The sequence below is a fragment of the Molossus molossus genome, unplaced genomic scaffold (assembly GCF_014108415.1).
Source record: "Molossus molossus isolate mMolMol1 unplaced genomic scaffold, mMolMol1.p scaffold_m16_p_4, whole genome shotgun sequence".
Classification (NCBI taxonomy): Eukaryota; Metazoa; Chordata; class Mammalia; order Chiroptera; family Molossidae; genus Molossus; species Molossus molossus.
In genome coordinates, this window is record NW_023425377.1 from 82,732,671 (window position 1) to 82,758,195 (window position 25,525).

Below are 25,525 nucleotides of genomic sequence, written 5' to 3' on the forward strand. Positions count from 1 at the left end.
CCACATGCCCGCAGAGAAGAGCTCACACTGACACCGGAACACACAGGTCTCTCGCCTGGGATCGGCCCGCGTGCCCGCAGAGAAGAGCGCCCACTCTGAGACCGGAATACACAGGTCTCTCGCCTGGGCTAGGCCCGTGTGTGCCCGCAGAGAAGAGCGCCCACTCTGAGACCGAAACACACAGGTCTCTCGCCTGGGCTCGGCCCGCGTGCCCGCAGAGAAGAGCTCACACTGACACCGGAACACACAGGTCTCTTGCCTGGGCTCGGCCCGCGTGCCCGCAGAGAAGAGCTAACACTGACACGGGAACACACAGGTCTCTCGCCTGGGCTAGGCCCGCGTGCCCGCAGAGAAGAGCTCACACTGACACCGGAACACACAGGTCTCTCGCCTGGGCTAGGCCCGTGTGTGCCCGCAGAGAAGAGCTCACACTGACACCGGAACACACAGGTCTCTCGCCTGGGCTAGGCCCGCGTGCCCGCAGAGAAGAGCTCACACTGACACCGGAACACACAGGTCTCTCGTCTGGGCTCGGCCCGTGTGCCCGCAGAGAAGAGCTCACACTGACACCGGAACACACAGGTCTCTCGCCTGGGCTCGGCCCGCGTGCCCGCAGAGAAGAGCGCCCACTGTGAGAGCGGAACGCGAGCCTCTGGGCCGCCGCAGTGCTGCCCTCATTTCTGAGCTGTCACATACTGGCTGGAGTTAGATGGGTCAACACTGATGTTTAACTTGGACTTTTAAGGTTCTAATTTTACACTTTTTATTAGTTTGATTGTTTTACAGTCTACTTTAAAATCAAAAGGCCACCCGCTCATTCCACTATGACCATTCTGAGTAAGGGATGTGTTATACACAGCACCGTATTCAACTCAGAGGAAGAACAGGCTTCAGCACCACAGCTCAGGAAAGACTGGACATGTGTTCCATTTCCCTGCCCTGCTCCGTTTCCCCATCACCTGGGCCAGCCTGGAAACGAGCACCCCCTCTCAGACAGATGCCAAGTGGGAGGAAGAGCTTCGTTCTGCAACTGGAGGCCAGAGCTGAACTCCCCCCCTCACCTTGCTGTACGTGTGCCCCCTTCCTGGGGGTGGGGGGGTTGGCATAAACAGTTAAAAGGCTCACCAAAACCCATGTTTCAAGAAAGTTCAAAACAACATGACAAAAGACACTGAAAGGGTTCAACCATAGCCTGTCGCTGCCTGCTAATGTCACACCTCCCATACGTTGGAAACTTTCCAAGCACGGTGACAAAACCCTCTTGCCCAAAGATGGTGACCCTAGATCCACAAAGGTGGATAAAAAATTTTGGAGCTACAGGAATATAACAGAACAGTGGTGAGGTAAATGAAATGACAACGTGAACCTTGCCGGCACGCAGACCAAACACAGCACTGAATCTGGAGGCAGAGCTGGAAAGAGAAATCCTCAGGACGCATGAATTTGACCAAGGGCGCAGCTCATAAAAATCCCAATTATTTGGAATTTTCCAATAGGAAGTTTAGGAAACATGCCAACAGCAAGAAATGAGATGACTTCAGTGCCAACGGTCTGACCTGTCGGCACTGAACCAATGTTCTCAAAAGAAAAAAATGCTCGCTTTCTCTGGGACCAAGAGAGCTGTGAGAAAGAACTACCAACACACAGGCAGAGGCAGGAGGAAAGTAGCACAGAGCAGCTGAAAATGTGTGAGAGCTTGGAATTCAACATGGAGAATTCAGAACAGAGGCCTTGACACTTTAAACCAGCGAAAGCTGAGAGTTATAAAACATTTAAAATGTGGACCCTCAGGATCTCTTAAGCTACAGCAAAAAAGATGCAGTTTTCAAAAGCACTATCTACAGCTGTTGCAGTATGGGGTACAGAGGAGTCCTTCAGAAGCAGGAGAAAGTTGAGGTGACACAGGTGATGCTGGAGGCAGGAGCTCCCCATTTTAGACTTTGCAGCAGTGCTACAAAGCCTCCAGTGACCGGGCAGGAGAGCACAGCTACTCCCAACCGTTCAACAGTGCACCTGGGAAAGGTCATCCGCTTTGACCCAGTGGGCATCTGGGGAGACACATTTATCATTGAGAGAGAAGACACCCCCACAGAACCGGCCAGATAGAGCCTATGATAGATGACCTTTTTTTGGTTTGTTTTTTGTTTTTAATAGCCAGAGCCCCCTCAGAACCAGATTGAGGATAGGGATAACAAGCAAATTCTAACAATGTCCTTCCAAATTAAAAAAAAAAAAATGCTTTATTATTTTATTTTTAAATCACAGAACTCCAGGCTGAATATCATTAGACATACACACACAATCACTAATTTCTGGAGTTGTCTCTCATACTCTGTCTCAAAATTTGGCCAAGATATGCCTCAGGAAATTTTCCAGCTTAACCCCATACACCAGCTTGGGCTAAACAGAAACACTAAAGTCTTTTGGTTTAGCCAGTCTCAAGTGCTCTTACAGACAGAAAGCTTGCCCGAGGGCACCGCTGCTGGTTAGAATGCCGCACGCACAGCTTGGGGTTAATGGGAATGTGTGTGCCTCCTGACCTGCCGGCTTTGCTCTTCTGTTTCTTTCTGCAGGGGTTGGTTGCCTTACACACTTCAATAAAAATATATCTTCTATTCAGAATCACACTCAAAAGCAGGTGGTTTGAATGAGTAGTACTGTTACATAATAATTATAGAGTCTACAGTGGAGAAATCTGAACTCTGGGGTTACAACTCAAAATAAATATTATTTCAAGGTAAATAAACAAATTACGAGGCTGGCTAGTGAAATGCTTAATTCTTTTCAAAATCATAATTACAACATGGACTTTTGCCCTGCGCTGCATTCCAACACAAGAATCAGGTACCCTACATCTTCACAATGATTTACAGGGCCTCCCTTTATTTCTCCTCTCAGTGCTGAGAAAAGACTCCAGGGCCTAGACGTTGTACCTATGTGGCTCGAATTATTTGGTGCTCAGGTAAAAACTGCCACAAGGCCCAACCTTGATTAACACTAACTATTCGTTTAAGTCTGCTGGTACCTTGATGGAGGCCCTCGCTCAGAGATAAGAAGGATGTAGAGCGGAGAAGCGGAGAAGCGAGGGCAAGCTGAGAGCTGAGGGCAACTATGCTAAGTGACTCAGACAACACAATGGAACATGAATGAAAATATCACTATCACCTTCAAAACCCATCTGCTTCTTTTTCTAATCAGGAAATCAAGTGTGAGAGGAACATTCCTATATATTGCTCACCAATACATTCTTCTTAACAGAAGTGAAGCTATTTTAAGAATATAAAAAGCTTTTCAAGACATCTGGTTTCAGGGACAGACCACAGTACCAGAAATACTTTTCAGAGTTGGTTCGTTCTAAAGTCTATCCCAAGAACAAGGGCAGCCAACTTTCATGAGCTACCAAGTCATTTTCCGGCACATGTATTTTCACTTTCCTAAAGTTATAGGCTGTCTTCAAGTCCAACTATATCTGACATACATGTATCTGATGCTTTTCTGTCAGCAAAAAAGGGAACAATTTTTTAAAACTCCCAAGTTGATATTTGTGTAGACTGAAGGTAGAATTTTGGTTGTTTGTTGTTTGTAACTCAGAACATGGATGAAATTAAAACGTCTGCAACGTCCCTAAATTCGCATCTTTAAAAGGTCCATTTCTCCATTCACATGAATTCATCTGAATCATTGCCGTCCTGTAGGAAACAAAAAAATAAAACCATAAACGCCTCCGAAAAACTCAATTTGTAAAATTTACAAGTTATGTCTTAAGTAACAAGCCTCCTTATTTCTAATTGTAGAGTTCAGAAAGAAAACAGTAAAATAATTAAATTCACTCTTCACTTCTTTATCTTAAATTGTTAGTTGTTTAGAACAGGTGGTTAGCGGCCATATTCTCTAGGGTACCATTACATGGCCTGGATTACACAACAGGCGACCAGTGATATCCAGACTATGAAATAAGGCCCAACCGACTGAGTATGGGATGTAACAAAAAAATGCAATTGCTCCTTCAACAAATGATATGAAATCAAACAAATACTGCCTCAGTATCCTTATGCCAACAATGCTACTGATATGCAAAAATACTTTTGGCCTAAATTTCACTATTTTGAGTTCAAGGTTGTCACATATTTGTGACTTCACAGATGGCTTAAAAAAAAACCCCAAAACCTAGGAAAAGTCATTAGGAACCACAGGCTAGTTACCAAGTTAGCTGGCTTGCCAAGTTTTGATTAAAAACAAAAACAAAACACCTCACATGATGGTATACAGTATAAAGGGTCTGCTTTTATTGTGTGGATTATAAACAAGTCCAGAAGAACAAGTACAAAAATAGAGCCTAGTCTCTTTTTGAGATACTGCACACCCCAAGGAACTGCTCTGAAGGCGAACATTCACTAACAGTGTAAATTCTGGTACACTGGCTTAAAAAATGTCACAACCTGAACATGTCACTTGCTTCAGTTTCTCTCATATTCCCACTGCACGACACCTGAGTTATCAGAGAAAGACTAAGGCTTATAGGTATACATGCTTTTCTCCTTATAGCTCTTACACGAGCTGGGTAGGCAAATGAGATACAGGTAGAAAACAATGGTTTCTGTGAAATCTGATTTAATCTTCACTTTCATTCAGAAGTTTTCTGTGTGCTTCTCTTCAATTAGCATAACAAACTGAGGCCACACTTAAAATGCCTTAGATAATAACTGTTCAAAGAGCACACTAATGTTTGTCTTCTATGCAAGCACTAGAACTGTGACTGCCCTAGAGTCCGAAACTGAATAGCATTTGAGAGGTTGAGAGTCATCCCATATTTTTGAAGGTTAAATCCCAAACACTGAGAATGAAAAACTCACCAAGATAAGTCAGGTTGGTGACAATGAAAATGCATTATTCCCCATTAAGGCTGTGAGTTACATCTGCAGAGTTCCCATGTGTCTGAGAATCTGTATTTTAGGATTATAGTAACTTGTAAATATATATCTGAGCTCCAAGACTTTAGTAGCACAATTTTTACATTTCAGAGTCCCTTTAAGAGTCAATATGTTTCTCAGTATAGCAAAATAGGTTTCCTGTTGTCCACTTATAAAATGATAAGCGAACTGCCCTGGCTGGTTTGGCTCAGTGGTTAGAGTGTCAGCCCTTAGACTGAAGGGTCATAGGTTCGATTCCTAGTCAAGGGCATATATCTGGGTTGCAGGGTTCAATCCCCAGCCCTGGACAGGGTCATTTGGGAGCAACCAATCAATATCTCTCACATCAATGTTTCTCTCTTCCCACTCTATCTAAAAATCAATGGAAAAATATCCTTGGGTGAGGATTAACAACAAATGATAAGCAAATAAAATGTTAAAAGAAATTATGGTTCCTGATACCAAATTTAGAAAGACTAGAAGGAAATTATAGACTGAAGAGAACTAATTTGAATAGGAGAGCACAAACTCAAAATTAAAACAAAGTTCAGAGAGGAAGACTAATATTTTTCCCACTTGGGTAAGCTAAATTAAAAATTATCTTACATAAATGCCAGACTTTAACTGAAAATTGACTGATCATGTTGCCAAATTGAATCACAAAAGGTCTGTATCCCCTTAACAGAAGACAGTTACAAGAAGAATTAGAGCTTATTCTTTTGAAGTACGGGAAAAAGCTATGAGAGTCCTTCCACTGCAAGAAAGAATCAAAACACCCAATGCGAAACTTTCCTGGAAACTTGAATGTGATTCAAACCTGGAGCTCAGGAACAGGGGTAGCAAACAAGAGAGGGAGGGAAAAATGGAAGGATTAGTAAACCTTTGGACTTTTAACATCTGTTGATAATCAGATGAGATGGTGTTAGTATATATATTCGTGTATATGTATGTGTATGTATTTACTTCATAATTCCAAGACAACATCCAAACTTTAAAAATCCACAATGACAGGAATGAAAATGCCTAAAATCATAACATAAAATAGGTGCCAGATTTCTGTTGGAAAGTAGCCCCTAAATAACAGAAACCTTCAATAAGAAGCAACCACCACCAAAAAAACAAAGACATTAGATTTGAGGCAGGTTAAAGACTTCTGAAATGTTAAACTATTTTAACAGTTTCAAGAAATCTAAGAATAGTTTGCAAAAGGGATTAAATACATCTAATCTTCTGATACTGATACTCTGTGGGAAATAGCAACAAAGGACTACATGAGTAAGAAATAATAATGACCATTTATATTCACAGAGTGACTAAGTCAAGGTAGAAACTTTCACATATGCCCTGTCTGGTCCCATGAGGTAATATGTCTCCTTTTCACTGCTGATGGATATGTGCTCAGAGAGGTTAAATAACTTTATTAGCCTTATTCAATTAGTAAATGACAGTTTACATCTCTAAATGTCAAATTCTAGGCTCTGTTTAATTATATAATGTTACTCTGGAATTTTTCCGGAATAAATTATAAAGATACGTCTCTGGCTCATAAAAAAGCCTCATAAATTTAGTTCTCCATAGAGATAGTAATGAAGATACTATTCTTATTACATTCAGAATGCTATATAGATATGAATAAGTGGTAAAATCCTATTAACAATTCCTATTCATGCCCTAATTATGAGGTTTGACTAGATGATCTTTAAGGGATCTTAAATTCTGGTAATTATTTCCAAGTACTAAAGCAGTGTTGTTTAATAGTATTTTCTGTGATGACGGAAATGTTCTATTTCTGTACTAATATAGTAGTCCTTGGCCACATGTGGTCAATATGACTAAGAAACTAAAATTTTAAGTCAAATTAAATTTTAATTAACTTAAATTTAAAAAGCCACAGACAACCAGTGCCTAGTATATTGGAAAACACAGATCTAAAGCACATATTGTAAACAATACTATAAAACATTCCAGAGAGCAAATCTATCCACTCAGTTTTAATTCTGTACAAAGACTGTTCAACAATAGCTAAACTGTGCTATCTCCAGACACTTCAAAATAAACTTTGGGAAAGAGAGTACTCATGGACAACAAGTCCCTGACATAATTCCATTAAAATAACTAGGTGCTAATGCTACGAAGATCCTTTCAGTACTATAATATAGATTACACCATTTCTCTTTATCTCAAGTCCTGAGGAACATGAAAATGACTAATGTAGTCACTTAGACTACAGATAAGATCTTAGAGTTAATACTTCTGCTTTATTTTTTAATAGAAGGTGATAACTTTGTTCTCACTCAATTATAATATAGAACACTAATAAATAAAGGTACTCTTGCAAGCCTACAACTAGGAAAGAGCAAAATGAGGAATGGTTGAAAGTCCTATAAGTACTAACAGACCCACACTTCACAACTGACACGGTACTGACACAGGTGACCTACTTAAAAACAAACACAAGGAAGTCCATAAGGAAGGAGAGACAATGCCTAATAGAATCCACCTGAATGTCCTATAGTTGTGCAACATGTGAGTCAATACTGGCCAGTAATTTAATTATTAAAAACTCTTAGTCAATTATTTCAAGGCACAACATTAGAACAAATAACTTGAGCATACCTGATTTGAAGACATATTCTCAACCTTCATTAGTGATGAATAGCTCCTGAAAGAAAAAAAACATTTAAAATAAGGTTATGCAGCTGGCAAGAATTACATGAACAGCCCAGCCAGTGTGCCTCACTGGTTGAGTGTCGACCCATGCACCAAGAGGTCACTGATTCAATTCCTAATCAGGGCACATGCACAGGTTGTGGGCCCAATCCCCAATGGGGGGCATGCAGGAGTTGGCCAATCGATGTTCTCTCTCATCGATGTCTCTCTCTCTCTCTCTCTCAAATCAAAAAAGAAAAAAAAAAATAGCTTAGCCGGTGTGGCTCAGTGGTTGAGCATTGACTCATGCACCAAAAGGTTGCCGGTTCAATTCTCAGTCAGGGCACATGCCCAGGTTGTGGGCCTGATTTAAAAAAAAAAATACACAGAGACGCCTGGATTTTGTTGCTAAATGGATTGAGCACTGTCCCATGGACTGAGAGGTACCGGTTTGATTCCAGGTCAGGGCACATGTCTCGGTTGTGGGTGCATGCAGGAGGTAGTCGATCTATGTTTCTCTCCCATATCGATGTTTCTCTCTCTCTCTCTCTTTCTCTCTCTCTAAAAAATCAATAAAAACACATTAAAAAAAAAAATACACAGAAACAATAGAAAGTGAGACCATATATTACCAGTGTTTTAAAAAGAATAATCTGTAGCACGCAGAACAGAGGAAGATTAAAGCAAAGATCAGTTAATAACAATAGTATTTGCTACCATTTACCAAGTATCCTTTATTTGCTAGGACCTGTGTTATGTGCTTAACAAATTACTGCTAAGCCCTGGCCAGTGTGGCTCAGCAGTTAGAACATCAGCCTGTGGACCAGAGAGTCCCGGGTTCGGTTCCCGCTAAGGGCACATACCTCTGTTGCAGTATGTCCCTGGCCCTGGCTGAGGTTGTGTGGGTGGCAACCAGTCGATGTGTCTCTCTCACATCAATGTTTTTCTCTCTCTCTCTTCCTCCCTCTCTCCCTCTATCTGAAGATAAATGCAAAAATGCCCTTGGGTGAGGATAAAAAATAAATACATTACTGCTAATCCCCACAACCACCTTGTGAAGCAAGGGATAGTATCATGCCCACTGTACACACAGAAGGCAGAGTCAGAGAAGTTAAGGAAGTTATCCAAGGTCTCACAGCTAACAAGTGGAGAAGCTAGGTTTTGAACCCAAGTCTGCCTCCTTAACTTACACTCTAGCCATCATGCTCCAGTCTACTGCAATATCCCAACCCGAGGGCATTAATGCACAACATTAACAGCTGTACTGGTAAGAAGAGACAAATCTGAGAGCAATTGATGATGATATCAAGGTTTCTAGCTTGGGCGAAATAATGCTACAACTGAGAGAAATGAGAAAATGTTGCCAAGACGTGCTATTTTAGGACATGTTACTTCTGAAGTAATGGAGAAATTCAAGTAAATGTGAACTGTACAAAATTGAGGGGTAAAGGGCAGAAGAATCGTCACAGAGACAGACAACAAGCTGTGAGAAGACATCCAGAGAGAGGTATTAGTAACAGTAAGTGGTATCTATAAGAAATAAACAAACAGATAAAAGGTCAATTGCTGCATGAGCAAAAAGAGAAAAACATGTTGATTAAAAAGTGGTTAGAACAGAGAATCTTAATCCTGGCTGCATTTTAAAATCACCTGTGAAGATTAAAACATATTCAGATGACCTGTTGGATACCTACAACCCAGGTTCAAGAACCACTGGGTCTAAATTCCCACTTATATGAAAGAAACACACGTTTACTCTTCTTTAGGCCACATTTTTCCTCTGAGGCCCATCAATCCAAGGGCCTATTTGACATTTTTGGGGATGCTTCAAAGGTATTTTCAGATTCATATATCCATACCTAACTCATGGTCTTCCCCACTATAAAAAATGGTTGAGTTCTTTTCCAGTATCCTCTACCTCAAAGAACTGCATCGCCTTCCATCTCATTTCACAAACCAGAAATCCAGGAGTCACTTTTTTTCTCTGCCTCCCCACTCAATCCAATCTATCTTCATTCAAATCCTGTCATTTTATCTACAAAGTTACTTGTCATTAGTCCACATCTCTCCACTTCCAAAGCACCACCACAGTCCAAGGTACCTCACTGTCACATGGATGACTACAATGGCTTCCTAACTGCCCTAGCCACACCCACCTGCATTACCTTTCCAATCAGGTCAGCAAAGCAACCTTCCAAAACACAAACCTTATCATACTACCCCTTGCTTAATGACTTTACATAACTCTTAGGGTGAAGACAAACATGGTCAATGAGGCCCTGCATGGACTGACACCTTGATCCAGTGATCCCTCAGGCCAGCTGCTCCAGACATTTGGGCCTATTTTTAGTCCTGTGTTTTGCCTTGCTCCCTCCCACACAAGGTCTTTGCACACATAGTTCCCTCTGCTTAGAGCTCTCTTTCCATCCCAGCCCCACTCCCTTTAACTAGCAAACATAGTTTTGATCTTAGCTCAAGAATAACTGTATCAGGGAAGCTATTCTCAGTTCGTTATTCATCCATAATATAATGACTAATCACTCACTGCATATGCAAGGTGCTGGGTCACATATGAGGGGAAAAAAGGATGCATATAAGTGCTTCTTTGAAAGAGCTCATCATTAAAACGAAGAGCTATGACACAGCACTATTTAAAGAAAGCAACAGTAGTAGTGTGTCAGAGAGAAAAGAAGGTACAATTACAGCAGTCATTTCCACATCAGATTATACCATCCTTTTACTCAGTGGTCTCACCATTACCCCTTCCTGCACGTTGCCACTTAACTCATCATCCGTACAAATCCATTTTTTCCTAAAATCCCAAGAAATACAATGGCTCCTTATCATTTACAACATGAAATTTTGGATGGAACAAAACTTTTTTTTTCTTTAATGTTTTTATTGTTTTTTTGTTTGTTTGTTTGTTTTAGAGAAAGAGGAAGGGAGGGAGAGATAGAAATATCAATGTGAGAGGGAAACATTGATCAGCTGCCTCCAGCATGCCCCCGACTGGGGATCACACCTGAAACCTGAGCATGTGCCCCAACTGGGAATCGAACCAGGACCTCTCAGTCCATGGGGCGATGCTCAATTCACTGAGCCACACCAGCCGGGCAAAACCTTCTATTCTTTTTATTTCCCTAGAAATAACCTCGACTCTGGCCTTGCCAACTTGTTCATTCCTTGGCTTACAGGCAGCATGGTATAGCATATTCACAGACTTCAGAATTGCAGACTTGAGTTTGAATACCTGCTCTGCCTTTTATCAACTATAACCTTTCACATTTCACACATTAACCTCTTTGCTGAAGTAATCTTTGTCCCCAAATCAAGTTCACATCAATGTTCAAACTGATGATATACATATACCTGTGTGACTTGCCATTTTACGTGGGTCTTGTACTTCTCTGACTTCAATCACCTGAGCCTTAGGTTCCAATTCTGATCTCCCAGACACCCACTTTAAATATCCCTATCCCTTACCCTTTGTCTTTTCTGATTTGTTACTCACTTATCCTCTATTAACTACATTTCCGACTCTTGTTTATTTCAATAGCCACATGGTGAACACGACTTTGATGTTAATAAACATTTGTTACAATGCCACAAAAGCCAAAGAGGATACAAAATTAAAATAGAGCAGGTAATCTTTCATTGGATTATATCACTGGATGTAACCACTGAGGACTTAAAAGAACTTTAGTATCCTAACTTGTGACCCAATATTTAGATTTTTGCAGCTTGAGCTCTGAAGCTACACACAAAGCATAACTTCACCCTTTTGAGCTCCTAAACCACCTGCAGAGCAAGCAGCTCCTCTTGTGCTACTTGTACTGTTTGATAAATTATACTTTTGTACTGTCAATAAATAATACTCCCTGTACTGTAATTGTGTGACCAAAATAAACCTTTTTGTTCAACATGCCTGGGCTGAAACTAGGACACTAAAAATGCTTGATCATATATTACCCATTGTTCTCATCTCATGGTCCACTTGCTTGACCCCTGAGTCAGCAGACTGTTCAAAGTCCAGTTGCCCACATCACTCAAGAGAACAAATGATGTAAGTTTGTGGTCATGTTTCCCTAGCATCTCTTTAATATTCGGCTCCTTGCAGCTTCAGCCTTTAAAAACCTGGCCCTATTTCCCCCCACTTGCCCTCCCTCCCCATTTTGGAGAATATTCTCGGTTTATACCGAGGGCTATATTCCCTGTTTGCAAATCATTATCCGAATCAACTTTTTAATTTCTCAAAAGGATCCTCTGGACTTCTGTTAACACCACAAATTCAACTCCTCAGATGAAACAACATCCCTATGACACACTGAAGGGAGACATAGATACTGTTCTCTAGCCCGTCAAGAAGTGACAGTATCCTCTATAAGTTTGGTTTGCTGTCTCTGTGTATCGCCTGTACTAGTATTAATATTTATCTTTACATTGACTCTATATCCACTCCTTTTCATGCTTTGCCTAGCTCTAAGCAATAACATCCATTAAATCAAATTTGATATGCTAGTTTTTCTAAACTCATTAAAATAATTACATAACTGCTAAAACATGTCCATGGACATACCACCTAAACCCATCTCATGTGACACCAGTGATATTCTTACCATGCTGTGAGCGGTTTGATACCAAGCTGTCAATTTATGATATGAGTAAATAATAAAATAATCTCTCCTTTAAAAAAAAAAAAAAAAAAAGGGAGTGTCTATGTGTCTATGGTAGACTCACAGGTACCGGCCTAAAGGCTTTCTTTCTCTAAACGCTCGCTCTCTCTCTAAAACAAAATGTAGACTGAGTGAAAAGAGATGTTCTGCTTCTCTAACTCTCCAAGCAAGATCACTTCCAAGGCTCCAAATACTTTAAAAACCCATGCTGAGTCTCTTCTGCTACTTTCTCGGAACTCTATGTACGGCTTCCAGCATGGCAGGTATGGAAATGAAGACTTTGGCTTCCCCCTACACCTAACCCTGTACAAAGATTCTCTAAACTGAAACCCCACTAAATCTTAGGCTGAGAGGGCAAGTGTGTGAGCTAAAAAAGCTAAGGAGCTAACAAATAGGATGGATAAGAATATATGCAGTCTAAGGAAAAGGAAATATTCATTATTGTTTAAATTAATAAAATGATTAACAGAAGGTATTAATATACTACTACTATCTAACCTTCACACTTTGCCACCCTCCAAACAACCCAGATATTTCTAAAACCAACCTAAAAAAGGATGACCTTTCTGTAGACCTGTTTACATGATCAGATCAGCACAATTTCTGCACACGGAGGACAAGGAGTGAAGCGCTTGTTTGCAAGAACAAGACGGAGCTCCAGGGGCTACTGCTCTTTTCATCAGAGAAGGCGGGCAGTTCCTTCCTTGCAGTGGGTTTTGCTGTTCATTGTTGAGCTGAGGGCTGATAGGTGTGATCCCGACTAGGGCTCAAAGATCTGGACTAAAACAAGAGCACTTCCATCCTCCTTTTCCCCCCTAGTAGAAATTAGAAATGAAAAGCTTCCTGTCATTCTTGTTTGAAAAGTTAGAATGGAGTCCAGAGTCTAAAATGGTTTTAGGATCGGAAAGATGTTGAAATGTCGCTCTTCTGGATACTGGGCTAAATATTTTTTCACTGAAATCATGTGGAAACACTGGGGATACTGCCTGGGATAATATTTTCTTCATTTATCTGTGGAATATGCCAAAGATTCAAAAGTCAATTTCTTAAGCAATCACAGCAACTTGACATTCCTTACCAGATGGTCCAAATAAAAGAATCAACGGTTGGTGAAATTCAATGGTATTTTCACTGACAAAAAGCCAAAAGAAAGACTTGAGAATAAAAAAATTTTATAGGCACAGCATTTGATTTCCTAGGTGAAGCGTCAAAGGCCGAGATTAAAGTGATGCCAGCACTACAAATGTATAAAAACAAAGAATAAAACATCCGAAGCTTAGCCTTTGCTGTTGGAATTTCACGGAGCTGCAGAATGCACATGCCAACAGCAGCTCTGCATATGCCATGAACCTCTGCTATGTCACCGCATCAGTTCCTCACGCTAGAGCCCGCTCCGCATTCTTCTACCTTCTGCAGCATGTGGAAGTCGTTTTTGTGGCACATGTTTCACAGAAACACACCAACTGTTTTTGGTTTTCTGAGGCCCATGATAAGTTATTAAAAATAAAGCAGTGGGGATAAAACTGTGCACTTTAAAAACATGGACTAGGAAAATGACTCTTAGTTTATTCCACTTATATTTTCCTTTTTATATGCATGTACCAGAGTGATATAAAAATTTATGTCTGAAGAAACAAATGGAAAGACTACAAGTGACTAGAGATGGCTTACAAAACGAGAATGATTAAATTTTTGAATCCAAAATTTTATTCAATGAAATAGATAAAAGTTTATAGGAATAAATATTCAATTTATATGAATATCTTATATATAGTTGACACTATAAAGAAAGTCCAGAAGATATGAAAACTGTGTTTTAGTGGATGGATTCGTTTAAATGCTTGCAACTTTTTAAACTTGTGAAATCAAATATACAAAATTCCCCAAGTTTTAGCTGTATACAGCTTAATATGAAACAAAAATATAATGTAACTTAAGGTAAATTATGGCATCTATATATTACTTGATTGATTGTACATGGAATAAATACTACTTTAACAATGAACAAACTGAATAGAGGGCTGAAGAATGTGGTAAGTGTGTTACCTTGGGAATCAGACTGAGGCTAGCTACATGGCTTTGGGCAAGTTACTTAACTGCTTCTCAGTTTCAGTTTCCTCTTCTACAAAGTACAAAAAGTATCTACCTCATATGGCTATTATTAGGATTAAATGAGATAATGCAGTAAAACACAGGATAGTGTTTGGCAGATGACGTGCCCAAAAATGTTAGCTATTCTTTCTTATTAAATTTTTATAAGAAAATTAAGTGCTATTATATTTCTAACACATAACATTATATATCCAAACAAAATTGTGTTAGATTTGTAAAGAGCACAAAATGGCATGTTTTCAATTTTTTCCCACTCCACACTAAAAACAAAAAAGAATAAACCACTCTAAATCCTACATCACTCAAAATTCCACATATTTTACCACACTGATAAAGTTGATCATTTTTCTTTCACTGCTAACAAAAAGAAGACTTATAATTCTAGGTTATATCAATGTTAAATCTAGCATTAGCCCCATGCTAGCAAATATAACTCAGGATAACACTTCAGGAGTTCTCCATTTGAATATTATATTTTAAATGAAGCTACTAATTCTGTTTTAGCAGAATCTCCACAGAAACAAGTGTATAACGAAAAAGTACCAATACTTGATCATAATACCAAATTCTGACCCAACAATCTTTCTAATGACCGAGGTATTCCAAGGAAACTGGGTCAGAACATGGTCAAACAGCTTGATACTATATCATTCTCAAAGTGAATAACACATCAATACTTTTTTCTCCTGTTTTGGTATACTTAAAATGTGATATCTACGGACAACTGTGGAAAAATCTAAGGAATTGTGACTAGAAGTCACAGAATCAATTTCCTTCTTTCACAGAAAACAGTAACAACAACAAAACTACGGGCCTCTTCAGCTATAGTACTATGCACCTCTATAGATTTAGTGTGGTACATAGAAGAATGATCCTACCCAAAGACATCCACATGCTAACCTCCAGAACCCATAAATATGTTACCTCATATGGCAAAAGGAACTACTCTGCAGATGTGATTGAGAATCTTAGATGGGAGATTATATGAATTATCTGGGTGGGCCCAAAGTCACCACATTGGAATTTAAAAGTAAGGAAGCTGTGATCAAAGAGGGGGCTATGACTATGGAAGAAAGGTCAGAGAGATGCAATATTGCTGTCTTTGAAGATGGAAAAAGGGGTCCAAGCCAAGAAATGTGGGCAGCCTCTAAGAGCTGGAAAAGAAAAGATTCTCCTCTAGAACTCCAGAAAGGAACATTGCCCAGCCGACATCTGGATTTTAGCCCAGTGAGAACCACACCCAACTTCTAACATACAGAAGTATAAAATAATAGATGTATGCTGTTTTAAGCCACTAAATTTATGGTAATTTGTTATAGGAGCAATAGAAAATATAGTCAAGTATTCTTATGACCTTATACACAAAATTTCAGGATCCGAACTATATTTTAAGTACTATTATTTAAAAATACAGTGCTTTGAAAAAATTATAGACACACACAACAGTATGGTGATTACCAGAGAAAGGTGGGGGAGGGCTGAAGAAAATATAGAGGGGATAAATGGTGATGGAAGGAGACTTAATCTGAGGTGGTGAACACTCAATACAATATACAGATGATGTATTATATGACTGTACCCCTGAAACCTATATTAATTTTATTAACCAATGTCACCCCAATAAATTCAGTTTTTAAAAATGCAGTGTTTTGGAGCAAACTTCACTACAGTGAAGTTTAATTTAAACTTTCAAAATGTAAAAAAGAGGTTTTAAAACCAACTTTTAAAAGTAACTAACACTGTCATTTTGAGCTAAGACAACTTTATTCAAATACCATAGCTAGTCAATGTTAAACACTTAATAAAGCATCTTTTCTTTTCCCGAAGATGTTTACAAACCAAACTTTGAGGATAACTCATGATGATCTATCCAAAAATAAAGTTAGCCATTTTATTTCATATACTCTCATATCCAACCCCTATAAAAGGGCAATTCACTTGATCAACACATTAGTATAGATGTCTTTTTCTAACTCATTTAAAGCTTTGAGCTTGTTATATGTCCCCTCCTCCACTAGTATAGCATTCATTTTTTCTTTTTACAGTATATCATTCTTAAGGGCTGATCCTTGATTAAAACCAGTGAAGAGCCCTGGCCAGTATGGCTCAGTTGTTGAACGTGGTCCCATGCACCAAAAGGTCGCTGGTTCAATTCCCTGTCGGGACACAAACCAGAGTTGCGGGCTCAGTCCCCAGTAGGGGACATGCAGGAGGGTAGCCTTTTGATGTTTCTCTCCCCCATCCCCACACTGCTCCCTTCCTCTCTCTCTAAAATCAATAAAAATGTATTTAAAAAAAAAATCACAGTGAATACCAATACGGTAGCTCCAACATACCTAAGTTCATCCATTTCCCTCTTCTTCTTCATCTCTTCCTTTTCTCTCCTTTTCATTTCCTGAATTTGGGCTTTTTTCTCATTCCTCTCCTCACGGTCTCTGCATTCCTTCTCTGCTGCTAGGTCTGGGAACCGCTCCATTTTGGTCTTTTCTAATCGGTTCAGGATCTCATTCACCTTCTTCTCCACTGTCACAATTTTCACCTATGAGGGAGGTAGAGGGAAAAAATACTCTTTCTTACATGACCGTCCCCCAGAATAGGGGTAAGACTTTCCAGGGGGTTAGTAACCATTTAGAAAACATACATCATGCTGAGCCCTCAAGAGCAAAGATGTTAGAAAAGACAGATCCTTCACCTCCACCTTCCTTTGTGACACAGAACACTTACGTCCTTTTGCTTGTGAAAGCCTATCTGTCCCACATCCATGTCAGCTGTTTTCTTCAGGTTAGACCACGGTGTATATACCACGTTAACGTTGTTCATCTTGCAGCCTGCCAAGAGAGACCGTCTTCAACATGCAGGCAGGATGACACTGAGCAAAGTGTTCCCTTACCCATTGACAAATTACCATAATCCAACAAAGGAAAAAGCTTAGAACGAACAAGGCATCAAGTGTTTTAAACCACAAAATACTTTCTTTTAAAAACCACCCACAGCCCTGGCCGGTTTGGCTCAGTGGTTAGAGCGTTGGCCTGCGGTCCGGAGAGACCCGGGTTTGGTTCCCGCTAAGGGCATGTACCTCGGTTGCAGTTTGTCCCCGGCCCTGGTTGGTCGTGCAGGTGGCAGCCACTCGATGTGTCCCTTTCACGTCGATGTTTCTCTCTCTGTCTCTCTCTCTTCCTCTCTCTCCCTCCCACTCTATCTGTACAAAAAATGGAAAAATGTCCTCAGGTGAGGATGAAAAAAAATAAATAAATAAAAAAAATAAAAACCACCCACAAAAGGCAAATCGTAAAGCTGATCAACACAATTCAAGCAAAAAGTATGACAATGGAAAACGGAGGTCCATAGGTTGGTTCAATTCAGGGACTTCTGAGACTCCCAAACATTGAATGCAAAATTTATTACACACTGTTTTTAAAGAGAGAAGGTCCAAACAGATTTGCTCACATTCTCAGAGGAGTCCTTGATCCAATAAAGGTTAAGCAGCAAGATAAAGTAAAGGAAGCCACGGCCTGGGATTCAAGAGACCTGCACCCTACCCTGGCCCTACCACAAACCAGCTGTCACCTTGGGAAGGTCCACATGGCTCTCGTAATCTCATCTGAAACATGAGGTAACTAGACCAGTGTAGCAAAATTTTTGTTCTGTGTCTTTTAGCAGTGGAACCTCTCTTACCAAAGAAACATATCAAAGCAATCCAAGCACAGATGCTCTGGATGAAAGGGATGCCAGGTACCATATTTATTCCTCCTCCTCTCCTTTCATCACCTCCACCTCATGTTTCTCCTCTACACGGACAGCCTCCCATGCAGCTCTAAGAATCACAGTTTAATCGCTGGACCAACATTCTTTAAGGCCTTTGAAAATTAGATGGCAATGTATTTCAGTTTATTAATCACCACATTCACTGGAGAAATCTGGGAACACAACCTTACTTCACTTGTGAAGTATTCCTGCCTGAAAACTCGCAATGTGATCCTACTCAAGAGAAAGCACCAGACCAATCCAAATTGTGGGATATTCTACAACTGGTCTCTACTCTAAAAGTATCAATGTCCGGAAAGACAAAGAAGTGTCTCCAGATAAAAGACCACAGAGCCCTGGCCTGTGTGGCTCAATTGGTTGGGTGTTGTTCCGGTCAGGGCATGTGCCCAGGCCGGCAGCAGACTGATGTTTCTTTCTCCCTCTCTCTCTAAAAATCAATTTAAAAATAATCTTTTTTTTTTTTTAAAGAAAAGGAGACTAGAGAGCCATGACAAGTAAATATAACACATGATCCTGGATCAGAAAAAATCCTATGAAGGTACAGGAGCGGAACACTGGGAATATTTATATACAGACTTTATATCAGATAACAGTATTTGATCCATGTTAGATTTCCTTAACTGATCATTGTAATGCAGTCACAAGAAAATGTCCTTGTACTCAGGACATAAATGATGGGGTTGCGATGTCTGTAATTTTCTTTCATATGGTTCAGCTAAAAAAGTTAAATAAGTGTGTTACAGAGAGAAAGCAAATTAATATGGAAAAATTGTTGAATCTAAGTGAAGAGTATATGAGAGCTGCATTTTTCTTGTAACTTTTCTGTAGGCTGGAGATTGTTTTTCAAAATTAAGTTTTTAAAAAATCTCCAGTGAACAAGGAGGATACAAACATGGATTAGACAATGGACCTTGCCTTCCAGACTAAAAGAGGGCAGATAAGTACATAAATAACTTCAATCAAAAGTAGAACTCATTGCCCTGGCCTGTTTGGCTCAGCGGTTAGAGCGTTGGCCTGCGGTCCGGAGAGACCCGGGTTCGGTTCCCACTAAGGGCATGTAACTCGGTTGCAGTTTGTCCCCGGCCCTGGTTGGGTCGTGCGGGTGGCAACCACTCGATGTATCCCTTTCATGTCGATGTTTCTCTATTTCTCTGTCTCCCTCCCACTCTATCTGAACAAAAAATGGAAAAATGTCCTCGGGTGAGGATTAAAAAAAAAAGAACTCATCAAATACTGAGAAGGGACCGGTAAAGTGCTAAGGTGGTACAGACAGGGCAGTGGTCTCTCAAAGCTGGAGGAAGAAAAGGCTCTGTGAGAGAGGTTCATATAGTTCAGTGGATAAGACAGACGACTTTAAAGTCAGACTGTCTGATTTCCAATGCAGCTTCTACCAGTCAGAGCTCTGAAACCCTGGATAAGTTTATTGATTCTCTTTAAGCTCTGCTGCCCCATCTGTAAAATGACAATAAAAATATCTAACTCCACAGGTTAATAAATGAAATAATTCGTAATGTTTTTACCAGAGTGTCAGGCATATAATTAACATTCAATGTTAGCTATTAACTGCTATGTAGACCTTGAACTTTTAGCTTGGATCTGGACTTGTGATGACTGACAAGAAGGACAAAATTGAGAGTAGAGGTAATGATACAATCGTGCGCTGCATAACATTTCAGTCAAGGACAAACTATGTATAACAACTGTCCCATAAGATTATCATGGACTTGAAACTTTTTTGTTGCCTAGTGATGTGTGATGGCATCTGGAAGAAGACACTCAAGAGTTTGCGCACGACTTCCAAGGATTTGCAAAGGAAGAGGAGATTGCAAAATCAATAGGGCTGTGGCTGAGATGGCAACCGACTTTTACCTGGGTGTGGATGATGACAACACTGAGGAGCTCCTAGAGGTGGAACCTGAGGAACTGACTAATGAGGAGTTGTTGGAACTAAACAGGAATGCACAGCTGAAGAGGCAAGAGAACAGGAAACTTCAGGATAAAAAAAAGAACCCTCAAGAAAATTCATAGTGGAGGAGGATTTAGCAAATGCTTTTGCAGAACTCAACAAGATCCTTAGAAAGTTAGAAAACAAGGACCACCACCACCGAAAAGTTTTCATTACTAGAGAAGAATATTTATGGTGCATTATCTGCTTACAAGCAAATCTATGATGAAAAAAACAAAACAAAAACAAACCAAGCAAAACACTGTGGACATATTTCTGAAAAGAGTGACACCTCCTTAAGAAGAGCTGCAGCAGGTCCTTCAGCAGGTGTTCCAGAAGAGGCCTGTTATCACAGGAGAGGTCAGAGAGGACAGCTCCATGTGTGCGTTATCACCCAGGAAGTCCTTCCAGCGGGACAAGACATGGACATGGAAGACAGTGATATTGATGATCCTGACCTTGTGGGGGCCTGGGCTCATGTGTATATTAGTGTCTTCATTTTTAACAAAAAAGTTTTAAAAGTAAAAAAAAAAAAAGTCTTTAAATAAATTAAAAACAGTGGAAAACTTATAGAATAAGGTTATAAAGACAGAAAATATTTTTGTACAGCTTATAAAGTAAAAGTTGAGGTAAGCTAAGGTTACACTGAAGAAAAATATTTCTTGTTAATAAACGTAGTGCAGCGTAAGTGTACAGTCTTTATAAAGCTACAATAGTATGTATGCAGTAATATCCTAGGCCTTCACTTCACATTCACTCACTCAAGATTCTCTCAGAGCAACTTCCAGTCCTGAAAGCTCCATTCATGGTAAGTGCCCTATACAGGTGTACCATTTTTTATCTCTTATACCATTTTACTGTACATTTTCCATGTTTAGGTACACAAATACAATTGTGTTACAACTGCCTATAGTATTCACTACATTAACATATTGTATAGGTTTGCAGTCTAGGAGCAATAGGCTATACCATCGAGGTGTGTCTAAGTTTATTGTATCATGTTTGTACAACGACAAAATCACCTTATGATGCATTTCTCAGGACATATCCCCATCGTTAAGTAACACATGACTATATAAGCAAAGGTGAAAAACAGCAAATATTTGGTTTGGATGGTGTGTAAAATATGTGAAGGGAAAAGGAATTCTGTAGTCAGATCAAAGATGCTTAAGAAGTTTGGACTTAATTGTATAGACAAGGTAGGTGTGTCATGAAAAGTGTCTAGGCTTTTAGAAAGTTTAATCTGGCAGGAGAGTATAAGATGAATATAAAACAGGCTGACCAGATTCTATGCAGACAAACAAGTTTTAACCCCAACTCCCTTGATTCTGAATGCTGAAGGTGGTCAACCACGGAGGAAAGTATTTCAGCTACACAGGGACACAAATGCAGTGTACTTAGCAAATCTCACAGCAAAGAAAAATCTTCACTCCTCAACATCCTCTGCTACTGACTCACAAGAGTGAGACTCTTAATTAGATCCAGCTCTTTTTTCTGGTGAGCTGTAGCTGTGGAAGGCTGGAGAGGAAAGAAGAGTAATTCTGTTATGACTCTTCTCTCCTCAGTTCCTAGTTTCTCTAAAACAAGTCAACTATAAAGAGATTAAGAAAAAAGAGGCAGGGCCAAGAATAGAGTCCAGAGCTCTTTTAATAAAGTCACATCTGCTAGCCAGGGGCATGGAGACAGAACAAGAACATGTGAAAGAGGTTGCAACAAACAAGGAAAGAGAATAATAGTTTTAGTTTATATTATTTTTGTCAGTAGTAAAGATCTTAACTGGAAATCTTAGACACTGTTCTATCCATGAAATTGGAATGTCCTAAAACTAATTGCAATTTAATGATTTATGGAGTTGAAATTCAGTGGCTCTACAAGACAAGACTTCCACTTTCTTTGGCTAGGTACCTGACTCTTTAAAACTGCCCAAGTTAGACTCAGAAAATATACTCTAAGTGCTGGGGAAGAGCTAATCCCCAGCTCTTGTTCTGTAATCACCAACCCTTGGTACCTGCTGCTGGCTATGTGTCTGCCCCATTCTTATCTTCTACCCAAGTCTTATTTCTTTCCAACCCTCTGGATTTTCCCCGAACTTCGTACCAAAACAAATTTACCTCTATGGTATCTAGGTCTACATCCTATACCTAAAATCCAATCTACTAACTCAAATATTCTTAGCAGAACACCATTTCCTGGCTCCCCTTTTTAACTCCCACTTCCACCTCCATAACTGTCCTTTTTAACATATACTACTACAAACAGATTATATCTTGTACAGGAGAAATAGACAAGCACCAAGCCCAGTATTATAGACCCTACCTAAAACACTTACACCAAATGTTCTCAACCCTCTCTGAACGTGAGAATCACCTGGAGAGCACGGCAAACATACTGATACTCACAGATTACCTCAGACCAATTAAATAAAATTCTCAGGGAGGTAAAGATCAATTGACTTGATAACAAGGGGAAAAGAAGAAAAAGCAGAAAAGAGTGATTTGGAGACTTCAGTTCTAGTATCTAATGACACATAATGGAAATAAAGACATCAAATAGCATTAGAAATAAAGTCATAAGACACATTACTTGCTTAGCTATTAACTTAGCCTGATTTCCAAAAATCTCTCCACAAATAACTTTAAGGGTAGGCAGGTATAGGCAATCTACTATTCAAGGAAAGAACAACAAGGTAAAAGAGTTCAGATACAGCCTTAAAAATTAGAGGGGTGGGGAGAGTAGCTTTTAGTTCTTTGATAGGTAGCAGAACTGCCATCTTAAAGAACAAAACAGAGCAAAGGCATATTACAAGTTAGTCCTTTGACTCAAGCCAAAGTCAGGAACATGTTCTCTAAAATGAAATCCATTTCAGACACAGAGAAATCAGTACTAATTCTAAAAGCACTGCTAGGAAAACTGACCTTGAATGCTGTTGGCCTTCACAAGATGGGCACAGTCCATCAACACTTCCTTTGGAATGTCTTCTATGTCCTCCCCCTGAAACAGAAAAATAAACCAAATGGTCCACTACTTTGTTAATGATCGATACCAGAACACTCATTGGACCTGCTGCCTTACCAGGCACATTTTATTAAAAGCAGGGGCTCTTCAGTTGTATTTCAGAACACTGAAAAATGAAGTCTGTTACAGGAATGTTTATTTAAACTAAGAGAGGGCAGCAATATGGAAAATACTGATACTTAATAAGTAAAAAATACAAACACAGGGTATGAAAGAAAACTACCAAAATATTAACTGTAATTATGTCTGAGTAATTTCTCTCTTCTTCTCATTCTTACTTCTAGAAACCTTGTGGGGAAATGGTGTCTATATTTGACAACTGGATGTCTGTCTTCTTAGGTGAGGTCCCTACGACCTTCCTCTCAAAGAGACATCTTATAGTTTTGGATCTCAAACATCTAGTAGGTCATCTATCCTCAGCCTTAATCAGGAAGCAAGTTCTTGGTGTGTTAAATAGAACCATCCACTCATTATAAGGGAGAAATAATATTGATTCTTTTCTCTACAGATACTGTATCAAAGTCAAAGCTGAATAAGCAAAGCCATTTCAGAAGAAAAATATTTCAGAGGCAAGAGCAAGTGAAAATCAACTCTATCCTGGCTACTACTAGGCATGGGATTACAGTAGCACTTCTGTCTGGGAATGAAATATTCTACCTACATAAATATTTGAGATAAATTAAGTATATTCCCTTATGTTTCTACATTTTTTCTTTATATTAAATATTTTATTTATTTATTAATTAAAATATTTTTTCACTGATTTTAGAGAGAGAGGAAAAAAGAAGGTGAGATAGAAACATCGATGAGAGAGAACATCAACTGGCCACCTCCTGCATGCCCCTCGTTAGGGATTAGGCCCACAACCTAGGAATGTGCCCTAACAGGGAATTGAACCAGTGACCTCTTGGTGCATAGGTCAACGCTCAACCACTAAGCCACACCGGCTGGGCTATATTAAATGTTTTAAATGGGAAATCTCTCAAATACATACATTTTGACTCAAACCAAGTGATTTAAGTTTGTCACTACTCTAATGATGTACTTCATCCTGTGCAATTCCCTGACCATGAGGATTCTGAATGTAACTTCTTGATCACACAATGTCATCATTATGAGTATCAACCATTACACTAGGCTATAATATAGTAATAATGATGCCTTCAGGGGCTTCTACAATACACAGGAACTGATTGATCCTATGTTAAATAAATCAAAATGAATAATTAAAAACAAAAACAACAGCCCTGGCCTGTTTGGCTCAGTGGTGAGAGCATCCACCTGCGGTCCAGAGAGACCCGGGTTTGGTTCCCACTAAGGGCACATACCTTGGTTGCAGTTTGTCCCTGGCCCTGGTTGGGTCGTGCGGGTGGCAACCACTCAATGTGTCCCTTTCACATTGATGTTTCTCTTTCTCTCCCTCCCTTCCTCCCACTCTATCTGAACAAAAAATGAAAAAAACAAAACAAAACAAACAACAGCTACAGGTTTCTGAGCACCCACCTCATGCCAGGTACTACATAAACAGCCACATGAAATGGATAGTATTATCCTCACTTTACCAATGAAGAAAATGAAGCTTAGTGAGGTTAAGGAACTGGGCCAGGGTCCCACATATCTAGTTAAGTGACAGAACTGAGAGGAAAAACCCATAACTAGAACCATGCTCTAAGAACTGGCCCCAAAATATGGTGCTTACGGAGTTCTTGTTGAATAGTTTCTTGGCCTTGATGTCAGGGTATGTTCCAACACCCCTTACTACCCACGGCTGTCACTATTCCTGAAGCAATCTCTGCTTCCTGTTTTGCAACTTCTAACATAATATGAGCAAGAAAGAAAAACAAAAAAAGATACCCACCTCACTCAGCTTAGCAATACGCATAAAGTCAGAGTAAACAAACTGAGTGGAGAGTATAAGGTACTCCTAAGATGTAAAGGTCAGAATTTTAACTGTGGGCTTTGTGCCATTTATGTTAATAAGATAAGAAACCTCTAGGTAAGTGACATTTTTCTGTGGGTTTTTAAAAAGCAAAGAAAGCTAGGAAAGAGCACAGCTAAATATCTATATATAAGGTTTGGTTTGAATGCAACTGAATCCAATAAAAAACCATTAACACATATAGTGCTTAGCATGTGCCAGGGATTATTCTAAGTGCTTCAGATAGGCAAGCTTATTTAATCCTTACAATGACCCAATAAAATGAGCACAGTTAAGTAATTTGCTCAAAGTCACATAGCAAGCAGCAGAGTCAGGATTCAAACCCAGAGTCTGGGTTTTGAAGCACTTAGTACTACTGCATCTCCAACACTTAACTTGGTCCTTACTAGGTACAAAGGGCTATGCTGTCTACTTCAGATAAGCCAGGTAGGAGTTTCTTAAAGAGCACATATTTTTACTGAGACAATATGTGCTTCCAAAAGAAAATAACTTCTATTTAAACAAGTCAAAACTGGTG

At 39.6% G+C, this 25,525-nt stretch overlaps 1 protein-coding gene across 1 annotated transcript in view; it reads right to left on the reverse strand.

Moving 5' to 3' along the window:
- Positions 1 to 3,579: 3,579 nt before the first annotated feature.
- Positions 3,580 to 25,525, reverse strand: part of CCDC25 (coiled-coil domain containing 25) — a 47,506-nt gene continuing 25,560 nt past the window's right edge. The window contains 5 exon segments of the mRNA XM_036240460.1: positions 3,580 to 3,689; positions 7,527 to 7,572; positions 16,681 to 16,883; positions 17,069 to 17,172; positions 22,970 to 23,045. Coding sequence (XP_036096353.1) covers positions 3,660 to 3,689; positions 7,527 to 7,572; positions 16,681 to 16,883; positions 17,069 to 17,172; positions 22,970 to 23,045 — 459 coding nt within the window. The 3' untranslated portion in view covers positions 3,580 to 3,659.